Raw genomic sequence first — 22,828 nt, forward strand, 5'->3', positions numbered from 1 at the left:
ATCTTTATAGAAAATTATGATAGCATCCTTCAATTCAGGGGAAGTCCTTATGGAGTGTAGATGTGTGAAATTTTCTCCAATTCACAAAGGGGATTAAAGAATGACACGAGAAATTACAGAGCTATTAGCTTGACTTCTATTTCAGGGAAAATAATGGAGTCACTGGTTAAAGAAGTAATGCAGGACCATCTAGACAGGAATACATTTATGCTTCAGTCACAGCATGGACTTGTTAACAGGCAGTCTTGTCTGTCCAATCTGATTGGATACTGTAACGTAATGACAGGAACTGATGCAAAAAATAATTTTGACATCATGTGCTTAGATTTCAGAAAAGTTTTTGGTGCTGTTGCCCATAAAAGACTGCTGTACAAATTGTAGTAGTGTGGCAATGAGGACAAATTACTGCTATGATAAAGGGATAGTTCAGTGGGAGATAACAGAGATTTGTTATGAGTGGGCACTGCTCTTCTTCGACAAATGTTATTAGTGGAGTACCTCAGGGTTCAGTGCAGTGTCCATTGTTGTTTACAATATTTATTAATAATATTGAGAAGTCATATCAGGCCTAATGTCTAAGTTGGCAGAGTGGTTCATGGCAGTAATTAGAGTATGCTACTGCAACAAATTCTAGATAAATTAGTCAGACTGGCTGAGAAGATGCAATTGAATTTTAACATTGAAAAATGCAAAGTACTTCATATGGGCAGCAGTAATCCCAGATTAACTTATCAATTGTGTGATACTACTATTTTTTTAGTATTGCTAATTTTAATTAGTAATACTACAGTTTATTAGTAATACTAAAGATATTACTAATTTTTCTCATCGTGGTCTATGCTTGTTAACAGGAGAGACTGCTTCTGCAGGAATGGAATACACTTAAATAGAAATAATGCAAGGATATTTGCTGATGCTATCGAGGCAGCGTTAGGTGGGTCGGGAAACTGCTAGTTTGGGAGGATTCGTAGACTAATAAATTAACAGCAGCCACAGGCAGAGGTGAAAGTGACTCTTGCACTGCTTCTAATGGAATGAGCAGCAGCCTGGAAAGTGAGGTATTGGGTATTTCAAGAACTGCTGGGAGTCATCATAGAAGAAATAAATACATGGGTTGTGTTAGGGGAAACTAAGAGTAAGAACAGGTGCAGGTATACTTGCATGTTCTTTTTTGTTTTGTTTTTTTTTTTATGAAAACCCCAAACACGAGAGGTATTAGAACCTATAGTACTTAGTACCGTGCTTGGGTTGGAGGTTGAGAAGATGAAAGAATATATTTGTTGACATTAGACTTGACTTTCTGTAGACTAATTTTAAGGAAATACGTATGAAGGAAGGTTGTTCCAGAAAATGGCAGTTGAATGAATAAACAAGGAAGATGAAAAGTTGGTTCTGTGAGTTTGAAGTTGGACAGCAAATGGATGTTGGCTGGCAGCAGCACATGTTCAGACTGTTTTGAAAGAGAGAGCGGGAATTATAGAAGCCAATTCAGAAGAACAGTGCCCATGGAAGTAACTGTAGAAAAGGCATGCAGCAGAAACAGTACATCTATGAGAAAGCGAGTGGAGAGACTCTGTTAGAGATGATTCATTAATTAACCTAACTGCCCACTTCTGAATGGAATCCCCTCAACGTGGGCACCTGTACGTGGTGAGGGGACCTCCCAGTGATGCTGCTGGGTTTCCAGATTAGCATCACTGGGATCTAACGCCCATACCTTGGTTCCAGGGTTACATCGTTGGAATCCGGCGTGTGCAGCCGTGCGCCGCGACCCGTGGAAGCGGAAAGGGGGATCCTGGTGGTTGAGGGGCCCAGCTTCAATACACCACTTTGGCCCCTGCTTCGACGAGACGGGTGGTCCCGGACCGGCTCGACTGGGATCAATCGGCGGGTGGTATTATACTGCTAGGGTCAACTGCGTTCCAATAAGTCTCCCTCCCTATGGTCCTGGGACGGGATAAAGACTTATTGGTAACGTGGGTATGGTGTTCTAAGCGAACTCGGCGTCCCATTCGTGTACGCAGTACCTGCTAGTTCACGGATGGGCGCCCCCTCGTAGGGCTCCGTGGTGGGTGAGGTACTTAGGCATCAGACATTTTTTCTTTACTCATATGAGTAATTTAAATTCTTCTTCTGGGGCCCCAACAAGGCCCCTACCTAACCGAGACGATAATACTGACACCAACAATGCCAAAAGAGCCAGAACTGAGGATAAAACACCATCTATAACACCGCTATTCCTCATTCTCCATTCTATCGGAGAGCAGTCAATTGGGAAGATGTCACCCTTCTTCATCCAGAAAGGATTAGAAGGGTTGGCTGGATCACCGAAAACCGTAAAACGGCTGCGTTCTGGCGATCTTTTAGTCGAAGCTTCAAGCACGAAGCAAGCAGAAAAAATCCTCAACGCGACATCCATAGGGGGAATACCGATTAGCGTAACACCCCACAAAACATTGAACTCTTCACGAGGTGTCATTTCAGAGTGGGATCTTCTTCACGTTTCTGAAGAAGAGATCTGCTCTGAATTAAAAGACCAAGGAGTGACGGCTGTCAAGAGAATATCAATGCGGAAGGATGGGAATCTCGTCCCTACCCGAGTTCTCATCATAACATTTAACACCCCACGGCCTCCAAGTTCCATTAAGGCAGGCTACTTAAACTGCCCAGTGCGGCTTTACATTCCGAACCCACTGAGGTGTTTTAGATGTCAGAAATACGGCCATTCACAAACAGCTTGTCGCGGTAATCCTGCCTGCGCTCGATGTGGTACGAAAGACCACGAGAGCAAGGAGTGTTCAGCTTCCAAACCAATTTGTATAAATTGCCAAGGAGAGCACCCTGCCTATTCTAGAGCATGCCAGAAGTGGAAGGACGAGAAAGAAATTCAAAAAATAAAAACAGAACTGAACATATCCTATCAGGAGGCCAGAAAACGCATTCAACCAATAAATAGCGGGAAACCTTCATACGCCCAGAAGGTTTCTGCAAAGTGCACCATCGGTACACAAACGGAGATGACTATACCACCAAAAGAGTCATTTACTCCGATTGCACGCTATTTATTGCATTCACAAAAGCCCACCCAAAAAACACAGTCAGCTGCCACTCCTATTTCCGTACCTCCTAATGCTCCACCACTACCAAAACCAAGTGGTAAAGTAAAGGTGCAAACATCGGAAGGATCACCTGCAATACGAGAAACAATGGATGTCGAGGATAAGGAGGTATCGGATGACCCAGTTCTGGAAATCTTTGCAGAAGAAGATATGGACACAGGCCAAAGACCTGTGTTTCCAAAGAAAGATAAAGCCAGGACTGAGAAAATGAAGCCCTCAGCCCTTCGGAAACCACCTGATGGACCCAACAAATCCAAATAATGGGAAAGTTTAAATTTCTACAATGGAATTGTCGTGGATTCCGTCGAAATAGTGACGACATCAAGGCGCTCCTGAGTAAGCATGAGCCTACTTGCTTTTGCTTACAGGAGACGTATTTAAAGGCAAATGAGGACCCATACTTGCGTAACGTTTTCGTTATACGAAAAGACAGAAATGCGGATGGACCTGCCCACGGAGGCGTCGCAATCCTTGTGGGTAACCACATCCCATTTCAAGCTACACCACTTACCACCAACTTAGAGGCTGTAGCAGTTCAAGTTACTGTAGGGTTTCTTTTAACTGTTTGTTCCATCTATTTGCCACCTGGGAATGACATCCCCCAGGCAGACCTTGATGATCTCATTAGACAATTGCCGCCACCTTTTCTGTTACTAGGGGATTTTAATGGACACAATACTCTGTGGGGTAGTGTAGACATTAATGGAAGGGGTCGGACTATAGAGCACATGCTTGAAAACAATGACCTGGCCCTTCTAAATGTTGGACTTAACACCTTTTGCCACATGCCTACCCGTACATTTACCGCGATCGATCTCTCTATATGCTCGCCCTCTCTCCTTCCCATGTGTACATGGGAGGTTGAAGACAATATTTATGGCAGTGACCACTTCCCCGTGATATCCACCCTTTGTAAAGGGAGACCATGCCACCCGTCCAGGGTGCCACGGTGGAAGATCGGTCACGCTGACTGGAATGCCTTCAAAAATCTAGCATTATTTGATATCAACACAGTCAGCAAGGAACCGATTAATGACGCGGTAAAGTACATTACAGACGCTGTTGTCCTAGCAGCGGCAATTGCAATACCAAAGACTTCGTCTCGGTTTCCACCATTTCCAAAACCCTGGTGGAATTCCAATTGCACTGCAGCAAGAAAGTCTCAAAACAAGGCGTGGGGTATTTTTCGCCGGTACCCCACCGCAGATAACTTAATAACATTCAAACGTGCACGTGCGAAAGCACGTTACGTAAGACGCCAGAGTCAGAAGGAATCTTGGATCAAATTCACATCTTCTATCAATCAGGCTTCATCATCTAAGCTTGTGTGGGATAAAGTCCGAAAAATGAAGGGGAAATATATATCCCACCCTTTTTCGATTCTGGAGTATAATGGATCTGCAATTGCAGACCAAACTGCAATTGCAAATACTTTTGGGGAGGTATTTGCTAAAGTGTCTGCCAAAACATCTTACCACCCTGAGTTTCTGGCCCTCAAACAAAATGTTGAAAGGCAACCTTTGAAATTGTCGTCAAAGAACTGTGAAGCATACAATCAACCCTTCACTGAATGGGAAATGAAAGCGGCACTATCACTATCCCAGGCGAGTGCCGTAGGGCCGGATGACATCCATTATGAGATGATAAAACATCTTTCGTCTCAATCTCTGGATCAGTTGCTCTGTTTGTACAACAGAGTTTATCTTGAAGATGAGTTTCCGGACTCCTGGCATAAGGCAATCGTGCTTGCGTTTCCAAAACCAGGAAAAGATCCAAAATCTCCGAGTAATTACCGTCCCATTGCTTTGACAAGCTGCTTGTGCAAGATCCTGGAAAGGATGGTGAATGCCCGTCTCATGTGGTATTTAGAAGGGAATGACCTCCTTTCCAAAGTTCAATGTGGTTTCCGAAGGAACAGGTCAACACTTGACCATCTTATAAGACTGGAAACATCTATCCGAGATGCTTTCCTTAAACGTGAACACCTGGTGTCAATTTTCTTTGATATCGAAAAAGCGTATGACACGGCCTGGAGATTTGGAATCTTAAAGGATATCCATGATCTGGGTCTGAGGGGCCATCTAGCCTTCTTCATTAAAAATTTCTTATTGAACCGGTCATTCCAAGTTCGTGTCGGCTCTGTTTATTCTCAATCTTTTTGTCAAGAAGAAGGAGTCCCCCAAGGGTCAGTGTTAAGTGTTACGCTTTTCGCTATCAAAGTTAATTCTATTACTGAACAACTTCCTCGAACCGTAAACAGCGCCCTCTTTGTTGATGACTTTACCATCTTCTGTCAGTCATGCAACATGAGGGTTATTGAACGACAATTGCAGCATGCCATAGACCACGTCAACTCTTGGGCAGTGGCTAATGGTTTCAGGCTATCACCACAGAAGACCGTCTGCGTACATTTTTGTCGCAAACGGAACCTTCACCCTGAACCAGAACTCAAACTTGGACAACACATCATTCCAGTAGTACCTGAGACAAAATTCTTAGGTCTCACATTCGATAAGAAGTTGACATTTTTACCACATATCCGTCAACTGCGAACAAGGTGCACGAGGGGATTGAATCTCCTTCGTGCCATCTCCTCAAATAAATGGGGGGCAGACCGATGCACTTTACTGCGTCTTTATCGTACACTTGTTCGTTCAAAATTAGACTATGGGTCCCAAGTGTACGCATCGGCTAGAAATAGCGTACTACGGTGGCTAGACCCACTGCACCACCAAGCCATCCGTACTGCAACTGGAGCATTCAGAACATCTCCCGTCCAGAGTTTATACGTCGAAGCAGGTGAACCACCACTATTGTTCCGACGAAAGCAATTGTCGCTAAACTATACCTTCAAACTAAAATCCCTGCCAGACAACCCAACGTGGGCTTGTGTTTTTGAGCCACGATGGGAAACGCTTTATAAAACCCGTCAGACTGCTAACCGATCCTTTGGCATCCGTGTCCAAGATCTGCTCAGAGAGCTCAACATTACGGTAGACAATGTTGCAAAGTCACCAAGGCATCTACTTCCACCCTGGCATGCTCGCTTACCATCATGTGACTTCTCCATAAAAAGTTGGGGTAAAGCCATAACTCCGTCCTCTGTCTACCAACAACTCTATGCTGTCCATCGATCCGATTACTCTGATTTCTTGCCTGTGTTCTCTGATGGCTCGAAGTCAGAGTTGTCTGTAGGATCTGCTGCTGTCTTTCCAGATTGTACTATATCTGGGAAGATTCCCCTCGAATGCAGCATATATACAGCTGAGTTGTATGCTATAGAGCTAGCCTTGGACCACATTAAAACCCGGAAGCATCAAAGATGTATGGTGTACACTGACTCTTCAAGTACACTGCAGGCTTTATCGGGGATGAGATATAATCCTCATCCAATATTGACCCGGGTTCAGCAGACTTTACATTCTTTGTTTGAGAGTTCACTCGATATCCGTTTCTGCTGGATCCCAAGCCACATTGGGATCAGGGGAAATGAACTGGCTGATGCTGCGGCCAGATCACCAGAACCCCAAAACACGTATTGCCTGTTAGTCCCCTATACAGACTACAGGCAAATAATACACCAAAAGATTAATTCCCAATGGCAACAATCTTGGCATGAGCAAGTCACAAACAAGCTCTATCAGATAAAGCCTGTAATCGGACATTGGCAGTCTAGTCTGCGCAGGAACCGCAGAGAGGAAGTTGTTTTAGCTCGCCTCCGCATAGGACACAGTCATCTTACACATGCTTTTCTGCTGAGGGCAGATGACTGTCCTATGTGCGAGAACTGTGGCACCATTTTAACTATTTATCACATTTTAACCGTGTGTCCACGTTTTACCCCTGAACGTGATTTTTATTTTACCGCTTTTAGTCATCTGGCTGAGCCTTATACACTCAGCCAGATTTTATCCGACAATGACCACGTGTCTGCTGTTTTTAGCTTTTTAAAATCAATAAACGTTTTCGCTTATATATAAAATTTACATTTTATTGTGAAATTTTGTTGATTTACCTTTTATACATTTGCTAAATTTTTTGACATAGTGACCTAATTAATTAGGTCACTGAAAGTTTATTCTTTTATACATGACCTGGTCTTGGCGCATTATAGCCTAAGTTGCTAATGCGCCAATAAAACCCAAATCAAACTCAAACTCAAACTGAATGGAATCAAGAAGCCTGAGAGAGGTTTTGGGGGCACTGTCCCAGATGTAAGAACAATATTCCATGGTAGGGTCGATTTACGACGTCTACAGGGTAAACAGCTGTTTGGAAGAAAAGTAAAGGTGAGAGCGAAAGAGAAAACCAAGTTTTTTAGATGCAGAGGAAGCAATGTTTGTAATGTACTTGTGCCAAGAGAAATTAGAAGTCAGAGTAATCCCCAAAAGAGATATATCATTTTGCATAGAAATCGGAGTGTCACCAAAGATAAGCATAGAAGCAGAAGAATCCTTTTTGCGAGATATAAGGAAGACTGAGTTTTAGAAGGATTGAAATCAACTAAGTTGCCTTTGCCCCAATGGAGAATTATCTGGAGATCGGCATTTAAGGAATTGGTAACAGATTTTTGAGAAGTTGAAGCTGATTGAGCAGGGCAAGGTTTCTCAAAATGGAAAGTGGAATGCAATGTGCTATCATTGGCAAAACTATGGGTAGGATTTCCAGTCAATGAAAGAAGGTCATTAATATACAAGAGGAAAAGGGTGAGAGAAAAACTGAACCTTGGGGGGATACCAGCATTAGTGGAGAAGTTAGAAGACAGAGAGCCATCTACCATCACCCTCAGTGAGCGATCAGAGAGGAGAAAACTGGATAACCAATTACAAAAAACAGTTGGCAGACAATAAGAGGGAAGCTTGTTTAGAAGACCTTTGTGCCAAACATGATTGAAAGCCTTTGAGATGTCAAGAGCAACTGCTTGTGTTTAACCAAACTTTTCCATTGAATTTGTCCACAAATGGGTAACATAAGCCAGAATATTACTAGTGGATCGACAATGACGGAATCCATTCTGGCGATCATTGATCAGACGGAAGGTTTCTAGGTAGTTTAAGAGTTGGTGGTTAATTGATTTCTCTATTACTTTAGAAAGAGTAGAAATAATTGCAATGGGACGATAATTGGATGCAAAGGATTTGTCACCCTTTTTAGGAACTGGCTGGATATGAGCAAATTTCTAAGCAGAAGGAAAGACACCTTTGGAATATGAAAGTGAAAAAAGATGGCAAAGAACATGAGTAAGTTCAGGAGCACACGTTTTGAGAACAAGTGGAGAAATACCTAAGATTTACATCGACAAATGTAAAGTACTGCATATGTGTAGAAGTAATCCCAGAGTAACGTATCAACATGTGTGGTAGTATACTCAGGGTGGTAGAGAATGAAAAAGACCTGGGGGTAACTGTGCAGTCAGATATGAAGTTTTGTGAGCAGTGCATACAGTCCAGGAGTAGCTCATGGTGTCTTGTCAATGATATTTAGGAATTTTTTCTAGCAGGAATAAGGAGGTGATTATCCCCTTGTATAAGGCAATAGTCCGGACACACCTTGAGTACTCTATACAGGTCTGGAGGCCTCATTTTAGGAAGGAGGTATAGCTGCTGGATAGAGTAGAGAGAAGGGCAACGAGATTGGTGAGTGGAACAAAGGGTTACTCTTACAAAGAAAGGTTTAAGTTCTGCAAATTGCAGTCTGGAGACTAGGCGCCTACGAGGTGATCTCATTGAGGTGTATAAGGTCTTGAATGGTTTGAACAAGCTCAATGCTGATGGGATTCTTCCTCTTGTCCAGATTAATCACCTGAGGGAACAAATTCAAATTGAGCGAAGACAATTATAGAATAGAGGTGCAGAAGAGAAGCGCAGAAAATTGCTCTTGCCCAGATTTATCATCTGAGGGTACAAATTCAAATTGAGGGAAGACAGTTGTAGAATAGAGGTTTTTGCCTTTAACCAGCAGGTGGTTGATTGCTGGAACAAACTTCCATCTGTTGTAGAAGTTGAGTTGCTAACTTAAATAAATTCAAGGCAGAACTAGACAAACATTTGGAGTGAATGGATAGGTGAAATGGAGAGGGGGTTTTTTTTTTTTTTTTTTGTTTTTGACTGATGCTGTATAAGCTTGCTTTCTTGCATCATATGCCTCTACTAATGCTAACATAGCTGGCCTCCGTAGCCAAGTGGTCAGGAGCGCACAGTAGCACATGCACTTTGCATAGTCTTTGAGTAGACTGGGGTTCAAGCCCCTGACTACCACATACGGTCGATCTGCTAGCCCACACTGAACCATATCATGGCATATTAACATTAGTAGAGGCATATGATGCAAGAAAGCAAGCTTATGCAGCATGGTCCATTATGGTCCATTTCTCTCAACATGAATCATTGAGGAGGCTTCCTTCAATCATTCAACATGAATGATTGAGGAGATATGAATTTCTCCAAACAGTGCAAACAGGCTGCTAGTACGGCCCATGTGACTTTGTCAATGATATTCAGAAATTCTGCCAGTAGCGATGAGTAGATGATTATCCAATTATCCAGTTATATAACCCAGTGGTTAGTCCACATCTTGAATACTGCATACTGATCTAAAACCCTATTCAAGGAAGGATGCGGATGTGTTGGAGCAGTTTAAAAGAAGAGCAAGAAGATTAGTGAGTTGAACAAAAAAAAACACTCTTACCTGGAAAGGCATCAATTCTGTAAATTGCAGCATCTGTTTGAAACTAGACACCCGAGAGGAGATCTGATTGAGGTGTTTAAGGCTCTGAATGAATTGAGTAAACTCAATACTGAAGAATCCTTCTTGCTCAGACTACATATAAGGATGCATGAATTCACATTGAGGAAAGATGTGCAGAAATTTGTGTTCAGCTAGTTTGGTTTTTTTTTTTTTAAAAAGGTAGTAGTTTTCGGACAAAACTGTTAGAGGCAATGATAAATTATATGGAAAGCATTGGGTTTTTTTTTCCGCTGATCCTGTATAAGCCTATTAAGTGTAGGAGTTCTGCAGATTTACTAAGCAAGCACGGGTCAATCTGAAAAAAAGTCATGAGTTAGGATTCAATTTGAAAGTGTCTGCAATCCTGCCCAGACACGATAGGAGGGAGTATATGATGAAAGCTTTGTCAATCAATTTGGCCCTGGAGAGATTGTGCAGGGCTGATGGGGTAGAATTTTTCTCAGTGTGTTTTGTGCTTGTTAACAGGGAAGATTGCTTCTACAAGGATGGGATACATTTAAATAGAAGGTGTGCAAGAATATTTGCTGATGCTATCGAGGCAATGTTAGGTGGGTCGGAAAGCTGCTAGCTTGGGGGGGGGGGATTTACAGACTAATAAATTAACAGTAGCCGCAGGCAGAGGTGGAAATGAGTCTTGCACTGCTTCTATTGGAATGAGCAGCAGCCCAGAAAGCCAGCTGTTGGGGGGGTCATGAAACAAGTAAATATATGGGCTGTGTTAGAGTAACTAAAAGTAAGAGCAGGTGCATGTATACTTGCATGTACACCAATGCTAGGAGTATAGTAAATAAATTTGATGAATTTGAAGTGCTGGTTAAGACATCCAAGGCAGATATTGTTGGGATATCAGAGACATGGTGCCACTCAGATATAAGGGATGCAGAATTGGAATTTGAGGAGTACAATGTATGTACAGAAAGGATAGGAAGGGTTATGCAGCTAGTTAAGAAATACATAAAATTTAAGGAACTGCATCCAGTTGACATAGATGGACAATGCAATGTTGAGTCAGTTTGGTGTGACATAAGCACTAGGAAAGCAAAATTGAAGATAGAAGTTTGTTATAGGCCAAATGACACTGACGAGTACAATGAACAATTATACAGAGAAACAGAGTAGGCCAGTAAATCAGAATGTCTTATAATGGGGAATTTTAACTTTTAAATTTTAACTGGAACTTGTGAGTTGGTCACTTGCACACTAGCAAGGCTTTTGTAGATTTATTGGATGATTGTTTTCTATAGCAGCATGTTAGAGAGGCAACAAGAGGGAGTAACAGTCTTGATCTGATTATCAGCAGTGATTATTCATACGTTAATAATTTACAGATAAAGAAACTACTAGGTGGCAGTGATCACAGTGTACTGATGTGGGATTTACTTAAAGATGTAACTACCATCAGGAGTAAAGGGAAGGGTTTTCGCTTTCTTTAAGGCAACTACAGTGGTCTCAGAGATTTTTTAGGTTCTGTACGGTGGAACCAAATGATGATGTTATCAAAAGCAAATTCTAAATGGGAAGCATTCAAGGAAGTAATTTTGGAAGTTACTAGACTTTTTGTTCCAACTAAGAAATACTGCTCTAGGTTCGGGCCAAAGTGGACATCAGATGAACTAATAAGACTCGTGGCAATGAAGAAAAATGCGTGGGATGCACGTAAATTGTCAGGCGACACAGAAGCCTCTGGTAGATACAAGCTAGTCTGTAATCAAGTCACAAAGGAGGTCAGACAAGCTAAGGCAGATTATGAAAAATCTTTGGCAAAAGTTGCAAAGAAAAACAGCAAAGACTTCTTTACTTATAGACACTCTAAAAGGAAGGGATGGGTTTGTCAAGGGGAAGTCTTGTCTGAACAATCTGATTGGATACTCTGATGTGGTCACAAAGGAACTAGATGCAAAAAATAATTTTGATATCATATACAGTCTGTCCTCGTATAGCACGATAGTTGCGTTCCTAGAAAACCTCGTGCAATGCGAAATATAAACAACGTATAAAACCTCGTGCAATATAAACAACAGGCCCTATGGGAAAAGTAGGGTTAGGTGCCGACCACCCAAGATTGAACACACATTTGGAACCAAAACATTACCAAACAATAAATAATCGGGTAATTTTAATCGTTATAAAATGTAAGTATTTTATAACGATTAAAATAACTAATAAAAATATTATAATAAAGTATTTTTAGTATTTTTTAATACTAAAAAAGTATTTTTTACGAATAAAATACGTATTTTATTCGTAAAAAAATTATTATATTAAATAAAATAGTCGTAATAAAATACTTACGTATTTTATAATACGTAAGTATAAATTATAATACGTAAGTCGTAATAAAATATTGCTAATGCTTTTGCTTCTATCGTAAGCAAACTTGTTTTTTGTTTGATTTTCTATCCAAACAGATGACAGCCGTTCCATCTCTTCCAATTCTTGTGTCTTAATCTAATGGATTTTAATTACACTGAGTTGTTCCTGCTATGAAAGTTGTTTTTATTTTCTCTGCATTCTTTGTAATTCTCGGCGTTGCCTGATTTAGGTCTATAGCACGTGCAATATCACATGGCCTTTCATTTCGCTCAAAGCGTTTCACAATTTCATATTTTTTCTCTATCGACAGAGGCGGACAGAAGCCTTACGGGGGAAACCACGGTGGGCCGGAGGCCGGTGTGATTTTGGCCATAAACCGTAGTATGAGGCCACTATAAATTTTCCCGGTTAAGAATTTTTGATCCAGTCCGCCTCTGTTTATCGATATTGCTTTTTTTTTTTTCTCTGAATCTGCAGTATCTTAGCCAGAACGCTTCCTTTTCACACCTTTTAAGTATTTTACTCATTTTTAGGGAATAAAGCACAATTATAAAACGAGGAGGCACGCTTGATACACATAAACAAAGCTGTGCGCGTGTAGCAACTGAATAAACAACACCGTAAAGGCCGAGATACACTATTAACACCTCACATTTTACTAAAGCACATTTCTTGGGGTTACTACCACAAACCAATAAAAACAATTTCCAGTTGCGTTTCTGCTAATGGAATCTGTTATAAACTGGTAGTAAACTCCATCTAATTGCATTTGCTATTATATCGATAGCTGGAATTGTGTTGGTTTTTACGTTATTATGGTGAAATGTGTTTCCTCTTCACTGATATAAAACACATAAATACATTTTCAGAATCTTCTTCATTCCTATTGTGTTGCGTTCGGTTGGGGTGATTCCGCGTTCGACTGCCATTTCTTGTAAACACAAAGGCGAATCGTGTATAAGCGAATTCGGTTCGTGTTATATAAGATAACGTCCCCCTATTTATAAATCGTGTATGATCGAATTAGTGTAATGTAAACACGTGTTATACGAGGACCGACTGTACTTGGATTTCAGGAAAGCTTTTGATACTGTTGCATGCGGAAGACTGCTATACAAATTGGAGCAGTATGGCATTAAGGGCAAATTGCTACAATGGATAAAAGGATGGTTGAGTGGGAGAAGACCAAGAATGGTGATCAATGGGTACTGCTCTACATGTACTAATGTTATTAGTGGCATCCTTCAGGGTTCGGTGTTGGGCCCATTGTTGTTTTTTATATTTATCAATGATATTGATGAAGGTATATCAAGATTAATGTCAAAGTTTGCAGATGAAAAGTTTGGCAGGGTTGGAAATAACAGTAATGATAATATGCTGCTGCAACAGGATCTGGAAAAGTTGGGTAGATGGGCTGAGAAGTGGCAACTGAACTTTTAACATTGAAATATGCAAAGTACTGCATAAGTGCAACAATAACCCCAGAGAATTGTACCAACTGGGTCATGTTACACTCAGGGTAGCAGAGAATGAAAGACCTGGGGGTATTTATGCAGTTGGATATGAAGTTTTCTGAGCAGTGCAGACAGACTGCCAGAGTAAGTCATGGGGTCTTGTCAATGATATAGAGGAATTTTGCAAGCAGGGATGAGGAGGTGATTATCAACTTGTATAAGGCAGTGTTCAGGCCACACCTTGAGTACTGCTTACAGGTCTGGAAGCCTCGTTTTAGGAAGGATGTAGAGTTGGTAGATGAGTACAGAGAAGGGCAACTAGACTGGTGAAGGGAAGAAAGGGGTGTGCTCTTATGAAGAAAGGCTTAAGTTCTGCAAATTGGAGCTTCTGGAGACTAGGCACCTGTGATGCGATGTGATTGAAGTGTATCCTTGAATGGATTGAGCAGGTTAAATGCTTATGGGATTCTTCCTCTTGCTTACAAACCTGAGGTGGTGTAGATTCAAACTGAGGAAGACAATTGTAGAATAGATGTGCGGAAGTTTGCCTTTAGCCAGCGGGTAGTTGATTGCTGGAACAAACTTCATCTGTTGCTGTGGATGTTGATAGCTTAAATAAATTCAAGGCACAACTAGACAAACATTTGGAATGAATGGATCAGGGAAATGGGAATGGTTTTTTTTTTTTTTTTTTGGCTGATGCTGTATAAACTTGCTTTCTTGCATCATGTGTCTCTACTAGTGCTAAAAGCTTGCTTTCTTACATTATTTGCCACTACTAATTCTAAACCTTAAAAAAAATCTTAGTTTATATGAAACATTTAGTAGATTCTGTGAATACATCTCTGTGTACACTTCCCACTTGACATTTACACTCTTTAGCAACATTAGTTTCCTACTGAAAAGGGTAAAAAATGTTGGACCATTATAATCACCTTTACAAAAGGAAATCTTCTCTCTCTTTACCCTTGACAGTTTGTATTTCTTTTAATAAATCCCATACTAATACACTGGTATCACTGACACTTAAAGATTCCTTTAATTGAAAAATCTTGCGGTCGAATGCTTGATGTATGACTGCTAGTCTGGTAACCCAATCATGAATATTGCTTTTTCTTTTTGCCTCTCTGACATATTGCTGTAGAAAACACTCATCCAGTAAATCGAGAAATATACTGCTACTAGTTGATCTGCCAACCTATGAGTTCCCTTGGATGTAAAAGCCCCCATGACAAGGTATTCTGATATGCTGGCCCACTATTTGTCTGTTTGAAGAGTTCATTATACTCTTCACATTATACTCACTATGTTCATTATACTCTTCACATTATTCTCACTATGTTCATTATACTCTTCACAGCCATTTGGCATTTAACAGGCTGCTGCTCTTGTCTTTTTCAGTTTTTATGTACTGCATCCCCTTTTATACCATTGACAGAATGATTGCAACTCCTTAAATTGTGTATGTGCATAAGTACAAGGATTTCTAAGACATTGTTCCATCATAATGAACTTTTTATTTGTTTCTTGTCCTATGACATTTATTAAATGTAAAATTTTTATGCAGAATATACTGCTGTGAAATTTGAATAATTTTATTTATCTGTTTTATTTAGGTCTATGTGCAAAATCTCCGCAATAAGCAGCAAGATCATCCAAGAAAGCTTATGCTAACTTTAAAGGGAAAAGAGTCACGAAGGTTTACAAAATGTTTTCATGGATGGGGTAAACACAAGTCTACAGTGGAATGAGCACAACTGATGTGATATATAAGAATGTATATTTTTAAATAAATGTGATATATATAAATGACAATTTTATGTGAATGCAGATCTAGGCATAGTAATTTATACTTGAGTGAATGTGTGTGTATCCCTTTATGGATTTAAAATTGATTCAGAATAATATATATGTTGTTTTTATACGGACTTTTTAAATTTCTGAAGCTGTGCTTCACAATTATGATGTTCTTATTGCCACCTTAAGTTGTTTAATTGTATAGATAATTAAAATTTTATAAATCTCATACTGTATTGTGATATTCCTGTACCTTGAGATTTCTTCAGTAAAGAACCTATCTACAACCTTTATGCTGCTGAACTGGATATCACAGAGCTGTCCAGCTTACCAGAGGTTCGTGTAAATTTCACTCAATTAATAAGATACTAAGTATAAAAAAATATAAAATAATTTAAATCAGTTAAAGTTTAGTTATTTATCATTAAAAAGAAAATGGGAAAAGAGGAACTTGCCATTTTTTTAAATAAATATCTAGCATGTTGCTATTATCCTCTGTGGAGAAAGGTGGGGAGATGACTAATTGGCAGCAAGGAAATTTTAGTTTCCCAAGGAAATAAAAATAAAAAAAATAAAACATATAATAAAAATCACTATACTGTTTACAGCTTTTTAGAGACTCACACATCATTATTGCTCCTTAATGGATACTAATCATGAAGGAAACTAGCAAAAATATTTTCGAGACAGTTTCGAAAACAAAAACACCTGTTATTATGTAAATATTTTTATTCAGAGGAAAGCATCTCAGGTAACGTAGCAACATCTTTTGTTTTTGGTCTCGTGTGGCTGCTCAAAATCCAGTGTTTACAGGAAGTAGCACTACTACCATTTTTGCATGGGAGGGTAATTAGTAAAGAAAAACATTCAGAGAAAGTTTTTGTTAATTTGTATATTGTTGTAGAAGTTGACCTTGTCATCCATTTTGACAAGGAGTGACAAATAATCTTTATGAAAGTGGAATGGGATCATTTTAAGAAAAAAAATTTCAGAAAAATAAATATCTAAAATAATGAACATATTTGATTTAATTTATAATTCTCAGAATACTGTTAAACATTTGAGAGAGAGAAAGAAAAATATAATAAAGCTCCACTTTATTCAGATCCTCTATAATTCCTTAAAGGAATACAGATAATTTTGAGCTACTCCATGTCAGTACCACTCATGTGATGCCAGTCATGTCACTTTATACTATATAGTCACTTAAAAGGTGGTAGAATACTTTCTACTACCTTTTAAGTGACCTTTTGAATTGTGCTGCCTTCAATTCTACTACCTTTTGAATTGTACTGTGTGTTCTTACCTTGATTAATTTTGAGCTTGTTTAACAATTTTTAAGTAATTAATACATTGATTGATTGAATTTTATTGGCGCATTAGCTTCTAAGGCTATAATGCACCAAGACCAGGTCTTATATAAAAAATTTTAAACATTCAGTGACCTAATTAGTTAGGTCACTATGTCAAAATGTATAAGAGATAAATCAATAAAAATCACAATAAAATGTAAATTTTATACATGAGCAAAACGTTTATTGCTTTTAAAAATCTAAAAACAGCAGACACATTGTCATTGTCGGATAAAATCTGACTGAGTGTATACGGCTCAGTCAGATGATTAAAAGCGGTAAAACGAGTATTGCTAAAATCTGGACAGTCAATTAAAATGTGTCTGATAGTTAAAATTGTGCCACAGGACACACACATAGGAGGGTCATCAGCCCTCAGCAAAAACGAATGAGTCAAATGACTATGTCCTATGCGGGTCCGGGCAAGAACAACTTCCTCCTTATGGTTCCTGCGCAGACTAGACTGCCATGGTTCAATTACAGGCTGTATACGATATAGTTTATTCCCAGTCTGTCTATTCCACGAATCCTGCCATTGGGAATGTATCTTTTGATGTATTATATGCCTGTAGTCTGTATAGGGGACTAACAGGCAGCGGTTATTATTGGGAATTTCTGATTTGGCTGCGGCGTCAGCCAAATCATTTCCCCTAATCCCAATGTGGCTGGGAAGTAATTAATACACAAACTGAATAGTTAATATTAGTAAATATAATGTTAATAAATAATAGACAAGTTAGTTAATATACACAGTGCGTTACATTTCAGATGAGTTAGCAAATAGTAATAATTCATGATTGAAACAAAACAAATGAGCAAAAAGCAACAACTTTTGTGCTTTAACCAAGAATGTTTTGTTTCTGCTCATCTGCCATATTGCCATATTTATTCCTCCAATAAGCACATGGCAACAAACATAATATCTGGTGCTTCAGCTACATTATATGGCATATAGACAGACTGTGATGTGTATGAAAAAGAGAAAGGCTGGATTTCTGTTAACTGTGATGTGTATGAAAAAGAGAAAGGCTGGATTTCTGTTAACTGTGATGTGTATGAAAAAGAGAAAGGCTGGATTTCTGTTAACTGTAATGTGTATGAAAAAGAGAAAGGCTGGATTTCTGTTAACTGTGATGTGTATGAAAAAGAGAAAGGCTGGATTTCTGTTAGTCCAATTTCAATGAATTTTTGGGCAGTCTGGCCTAATCATTCTGAATGAGCCAAAGATAAAATTTAATGAAAATCCATCCAGTGAGAGTTGAGTTTTTATTCATTAAGACAAAGAAATACTAATTGCCATATTTGCATTTTTCCAAATTTAATGAAGTTAGGGATTTCTTGATAAATCTTTTTAAAAGAACGAAATCTTTTAAAGATTTAAAAGAGCAGCAGAAAGGCGGATGTGCCTTTCTGCTGCTCTTGGAACAGAGAAGTTTTTTCTGCTTTATTTTCTGCTTTATTAGTTTAAATTGACATATTAACTTATTTTCAAGAGTAGCTTTATATTCCTATTACGGTACTTAAGTTTAAAGTAACTTGGATAGAGATTTTGTAGGTATTACTTAGTATCGGAAAGGGTATCAAATACACGTGTTTACCGTTTCGTAAATATCCGCCATTGTTACGGGAAAATTAATCAGTAAAATCTATTAATCTTGTCGAACTTCATTGGCAATTAAATTGTACTTTTAACTATACATATAACCACTTAGGTTACGTAACATAAATAATTAGTAAAAATAAATAATTAATACATAACTTGATACGGAAGTTATATAAAGGGATTTCGTAGATAACACTCGTTACTGAAACAAATATTTCGTAGATAACACTCGTTACTGAAACGTAAATATTTCGTAGATAACACTCGTTACTGAAACATAAATATTCCGTAGATAACACTCGTTACTGAAACATAAATATAGCGTTATAACCGTGTTTGGATACAAGTTTAGGATTTAATTTTGTACAGAAATTGAAATTTTATTGAAAGTAAATCTAAATCATGACTCACACCAGAGCAGCAAAGCAAAAGGCTCAAGCTAATGGGAATGCTGTGGCCCAGGGAAGAACTGAGGGGGGCAGTTGTCCTCTGAATCACAGCCTTTTAAGATGCACTATTTGCTTGATGTTTGAGGAGCAATCAAGTATGGGACATGATACTGCCATGGGGGATGTCTTTGTATGTGTGCGATGCAAGGAGTGTAAGGAGATCAGGCGACAACTCAGCGTTGTTATGGGCCTATATGAGAGCTTGAAGAACAGGGTGGATGCCCTCGAAGGATTACAAGTGAGGGGCCCATCAAGCTCTCAGCTGCCCACACCAATGCCAGAGCTTGCACTTGGTCATCGCGCAACACAGCAGCAACCCCCAAGGCAGAATGCGCTGGTCCCAAAGGAACTAGTAGTTGTTGGTGACTCTATTGTCAGGGAAACGGGAAACATGCTTTGTAAAAAGGATAGGTGGAACAGGACCAGGGTATGTCTGCCAGGGGCAAAAGTTGATGACGTAGAGCGGATATCTTTTAAGGGCACAAAAGGTGATATAGTTGTACACCTTGGCACTAATGATATTAAGAGTAGGAAACCGGCGGAATTACTTGACAAGTACAGGTCACTGATGAAAAAAAGCCGTGAATTAGGGTTGAAATTGAAAGTGTCTGCAATTCTGCCCAGACACGATAGGAGGGAGTATATGATGAGAGCCCTGTCGATCAATTCGGCCCTGGAAAGATTGTGCAGGGCTCAAGGGGTAGAATTTTTTTCAGCCTGGTCTGTACTTGTTAACAGGAGAGACTGCTTCTACAGGGATGGGATACACTTAAATAGAAAGGGTGCAAGAATGTTTGCTGATGCTATCGAGGCAGTGTTAGGTGGGTCGGAAAACTGCTAGATTGGGGGGATACAAGAACTAATAGATTAACAGTAGCCACTGGCAGAGGTGAAAGTGATTCTTGCACTGCTTCTATTGGAATGAGCCGCAGCCTGGAAAATAAGATGCAGGATATTTCAGAGACTGCTGGGAATCATTGGGGTACAAGTGAATACATGGGTTGTGTTAGGGTAGCTAAGAAAAAGAACAGGTGCATGTATACTTGCGTGTACACCAATGCTAGGAGTTTAGTAAATAAATTTGATGAATTTGAGGTATTGCTCAAAACATCAAAGGCAGATATTGTGGGGATTTCAGAGACGTGGTGTCACAGATATAAGGAATGCAGAACTGGAATTTGGGGAGTACAATGTCTACAGAAAGGATAGACAGGATAGGAAGGGAGGAGGGGTTATGCTATTAGTTAAAAAACACATAAAATCCAAGGAAGTGAAGCCAGTCGACATCGATGGACAGGGCAGTGTGGAGTCAGTTTGGTGTGACATAAGCATTGGGAGATCAAAATTGAGAGTAGGAGTGTGCTATAGGCCTAATGACTCTGATGAGTATAATAAGAAACTGTTCGGAGAAATAGAGTGGGCCAGTAAATCAGAGAGTCATAATGGGGGATTTTAATTTCCCAGATATTGACTGGAATTTGGGGGCTGGTCACTCACACAGTAGCAAGGCTTTTGTGGATTTATTGGATGATTGTTTTCTACATCACCATGTTCGGGAGGCAACTAGAGGGAGTAATACTCTTGATTTGATTATCAGTAGTGATTCTTCATGCATTAAGAATCTGCAGATAAATGAACCACTAGGTGGCAGTGATCACAGTGTTCTGAAGTGGGAGTTACTCAAAGAGGTAACTACCATTAGGGGTAAAGGGAAGGGGTATTGCTTTCGTAAAGGCGACTACAATGGACTGAGACAGTATTTAAATTCTATACAGTGGGATCAACTGATGATATTGCCAACAGCAAATTCAAAATGGGAAGCATTCAAAGAATTTATCTTGGAAGCTACTAGGCTTTAAGTACCAACTAAGAAATATTGTTCAAGGTTTAGGCCTAAATGGATGTCAGATGAACTAATCAGGCATATGGCAGAGAAGAAAAATGCACGGGATACATACAAATTAACACGTGACACAGACGCCTATGATAGATACAAGTTGATCTGTAACCAAGTTACAAAGGAGATTAGGCAGGCTAAGGCAGATTACGAGAGATCCTTGGCAAGGGATGCGAAGAAAAACAGCAAAGAGTTCTTTACTTATGTAAACTCTAGAAAGAAGGGGATGAATCAGATTGGTCCACTTGATATCGATGGGTCAACTGTTGATGACCCTGCTCAGGTAGCTAACAAACTAAATGAATATTTTGCATCGACATTCACACATGAGGAGTTATTCAGCGAGGGGAATGCCAGAGGTGTATTCAACTCTAGCAGTAAGCTAGAGAATCTTGTAATAACTGAGAGCAAAGTGGAGGAGATATTGTTGAAGATAAACACAAGAAAGGCACCGGGGGTGGATGGGATCTATCAAGTTATATTAAAGGAGGCAGCAAAGGAAGTAAGCAAACCCTTAGCCATAATTATGAGAGCTTCCTTGGACTCAGGGGAGGTACCCATGGACTGGAGATGTGCAAATGTGACCCCAATTTACAAAGGAGGATCAAAGGCTGACACAAGTAATTATAGACCTGTGAGTTTAACTTCTGTTTCCAGAAAATTAATGGAGGGAGGCAATGGTTAAAGAAGCACTGCAGGATCATCTAGACAAGACTTCAGTTATAGCTAGGACACAGCATGGTTTTTTTAAGGGGAAGTCTTGCCTGACCAATTTGATTGGATACTATGATGCAGTCACAAAAGAACTGGATGCAGGGAATAACTTTGATATTATATACTTGGATCTTAGGAAGGTTTTTGATATTGTTGCACATGGAAGACTGCTGCACAAATTGGAGCAGTGTGGCATTGGAGGAAAATTGCTGCTATGGATAAAGGGGGTGGTTGAGGGGGAGAAGACAGAGAATGGTAATCAATGCACACTGCTCGTCGTGGACTAATGTTATTAGTGGAGTCCCTCGGGGTTCAGTATTGGGTCCTTTATTGTTTTCTGTATTTTTAAATGATATTGATGATGGTATATCAGGCTTAATGTCCAAGTTTGCAGACGATACGAAGGTTGGCAGGGTTGTCAAGGACACTACTGACACTATGCTGCTGCAACAGGATCTGGAAAGGTTGAGCAGATGGGCTTTGAGGTGGCAAATGAAGTTTAACATTGACAAATGTAAAGTACTACATATGGGAAACAGCAACCCCAGAGCAACGTATCAACTCTGTGGTACTGCACTGACAGTGGTAGAGAATGAAAGTGACCTGGGGGTGGTTGTGCAGGGAGATATGAAGTTCTCTGAGCAGTGCAGACGGGCTGCAAGAGTAGCTCATGGTGTATTGTCAATGATATATAGGAATTTTTTGAGCAGGCATAAGGAGGTGATTATTCCCTTGTATAAGGCAATGGTTAGGCCACACCTAGAGTACTGTATTCAGGCCTGGAGGCTTCATTTCAAGAAGGATGTAGAGCTGCTGGAATGAGTACAGAGAAGGGCAACAAGATTGGTGAATGGGACAAAGGGGTGCTCTTACGAAGAAAGGCTTAAGTTTTGCGAATTGGTGTCTGGAAACTAGGCACCAGTGAGGTGATCTGATAGAGGTGTACAAAGCCTTGAATGGTTTGAGCAAGCTCAATGCTGATGGGATTCTTCCTCTTGTTCAGAATAATCACCTGAGAGGGCATAAATTCAAATTGAGGAAAGACAGATGTAGGATAGATGTGCGGAAATTTGCCTTTAGCCAGCGGGTGGTTGGTAGGTGGAACAGACTACCATCCGTTGTTGTGCAAGTTGATAGCCTAAATAAGTTTAAGGCTCAGCTGGACTGGTATTTCGAACGAACAGAGGGGTGAAGTGGAAGTGGTTATTTTTTATTTATTTATGTTACTTTTTTTTTTTTTTTTTTGGCTGATGCTGCATAAGCTTGCTTTCTTGCATCAAATGTCTCTACTAATTTTAATGCTAATGCTAATGCTAAAATATAAAATTTTATGAAAATCTGTCCACTAGGAATTGAGTTATTGCATACAGACGTATGATCAAA

At 39.7% G+C, this 22,828-nt stretch overlaps 1 protein-coding gene across 4 annotated transcripts in view; it reads left to right on the forward strand.

The window, feature by feature from the left end:
• Positions 1 to 15,454, forward strand: part of fliI (FLII actin remodeling protein) — a 436,796-nt gene extending 421,342 nt beyond the window's left edge. For all 4 annotated transcript variants that reach the window (XM_090376949.1, XM_090376950.1, XM_090376948.1 and 1 more), the window contains one exon: positions 15,250 to 15,454. In XM_090376949.1, coding sequence (XP_090233075.1) covers positions 15,250 to 15,384 — 135 coding nt within the window. In that variant the 3' untranslated portion in view covers positions 15,385 to 15,454. The remainder of the gene's footprint in view (positions 1 to 15,249) is intronic.
• The last annotated feature ends 7,374 nt before the right edge of the window (positions 15,455 to 22,828 follow it).

The sequence above is a fragment of the Mastigoproctus giganteus genome, chromosome 7, assembly GCF_048544385.1.
Source record: "Mastigoproctus giganteus isolate SK-2022 chromosome 7, ASM4854438v1, whole genome shotgun sequence".
NCBI lineage: Eukaryota > Metazoa > Arthropoda > Arachnida > Uropygi > Thelyphonidae > Mastigoproctus > Mastigoproctus giganteus.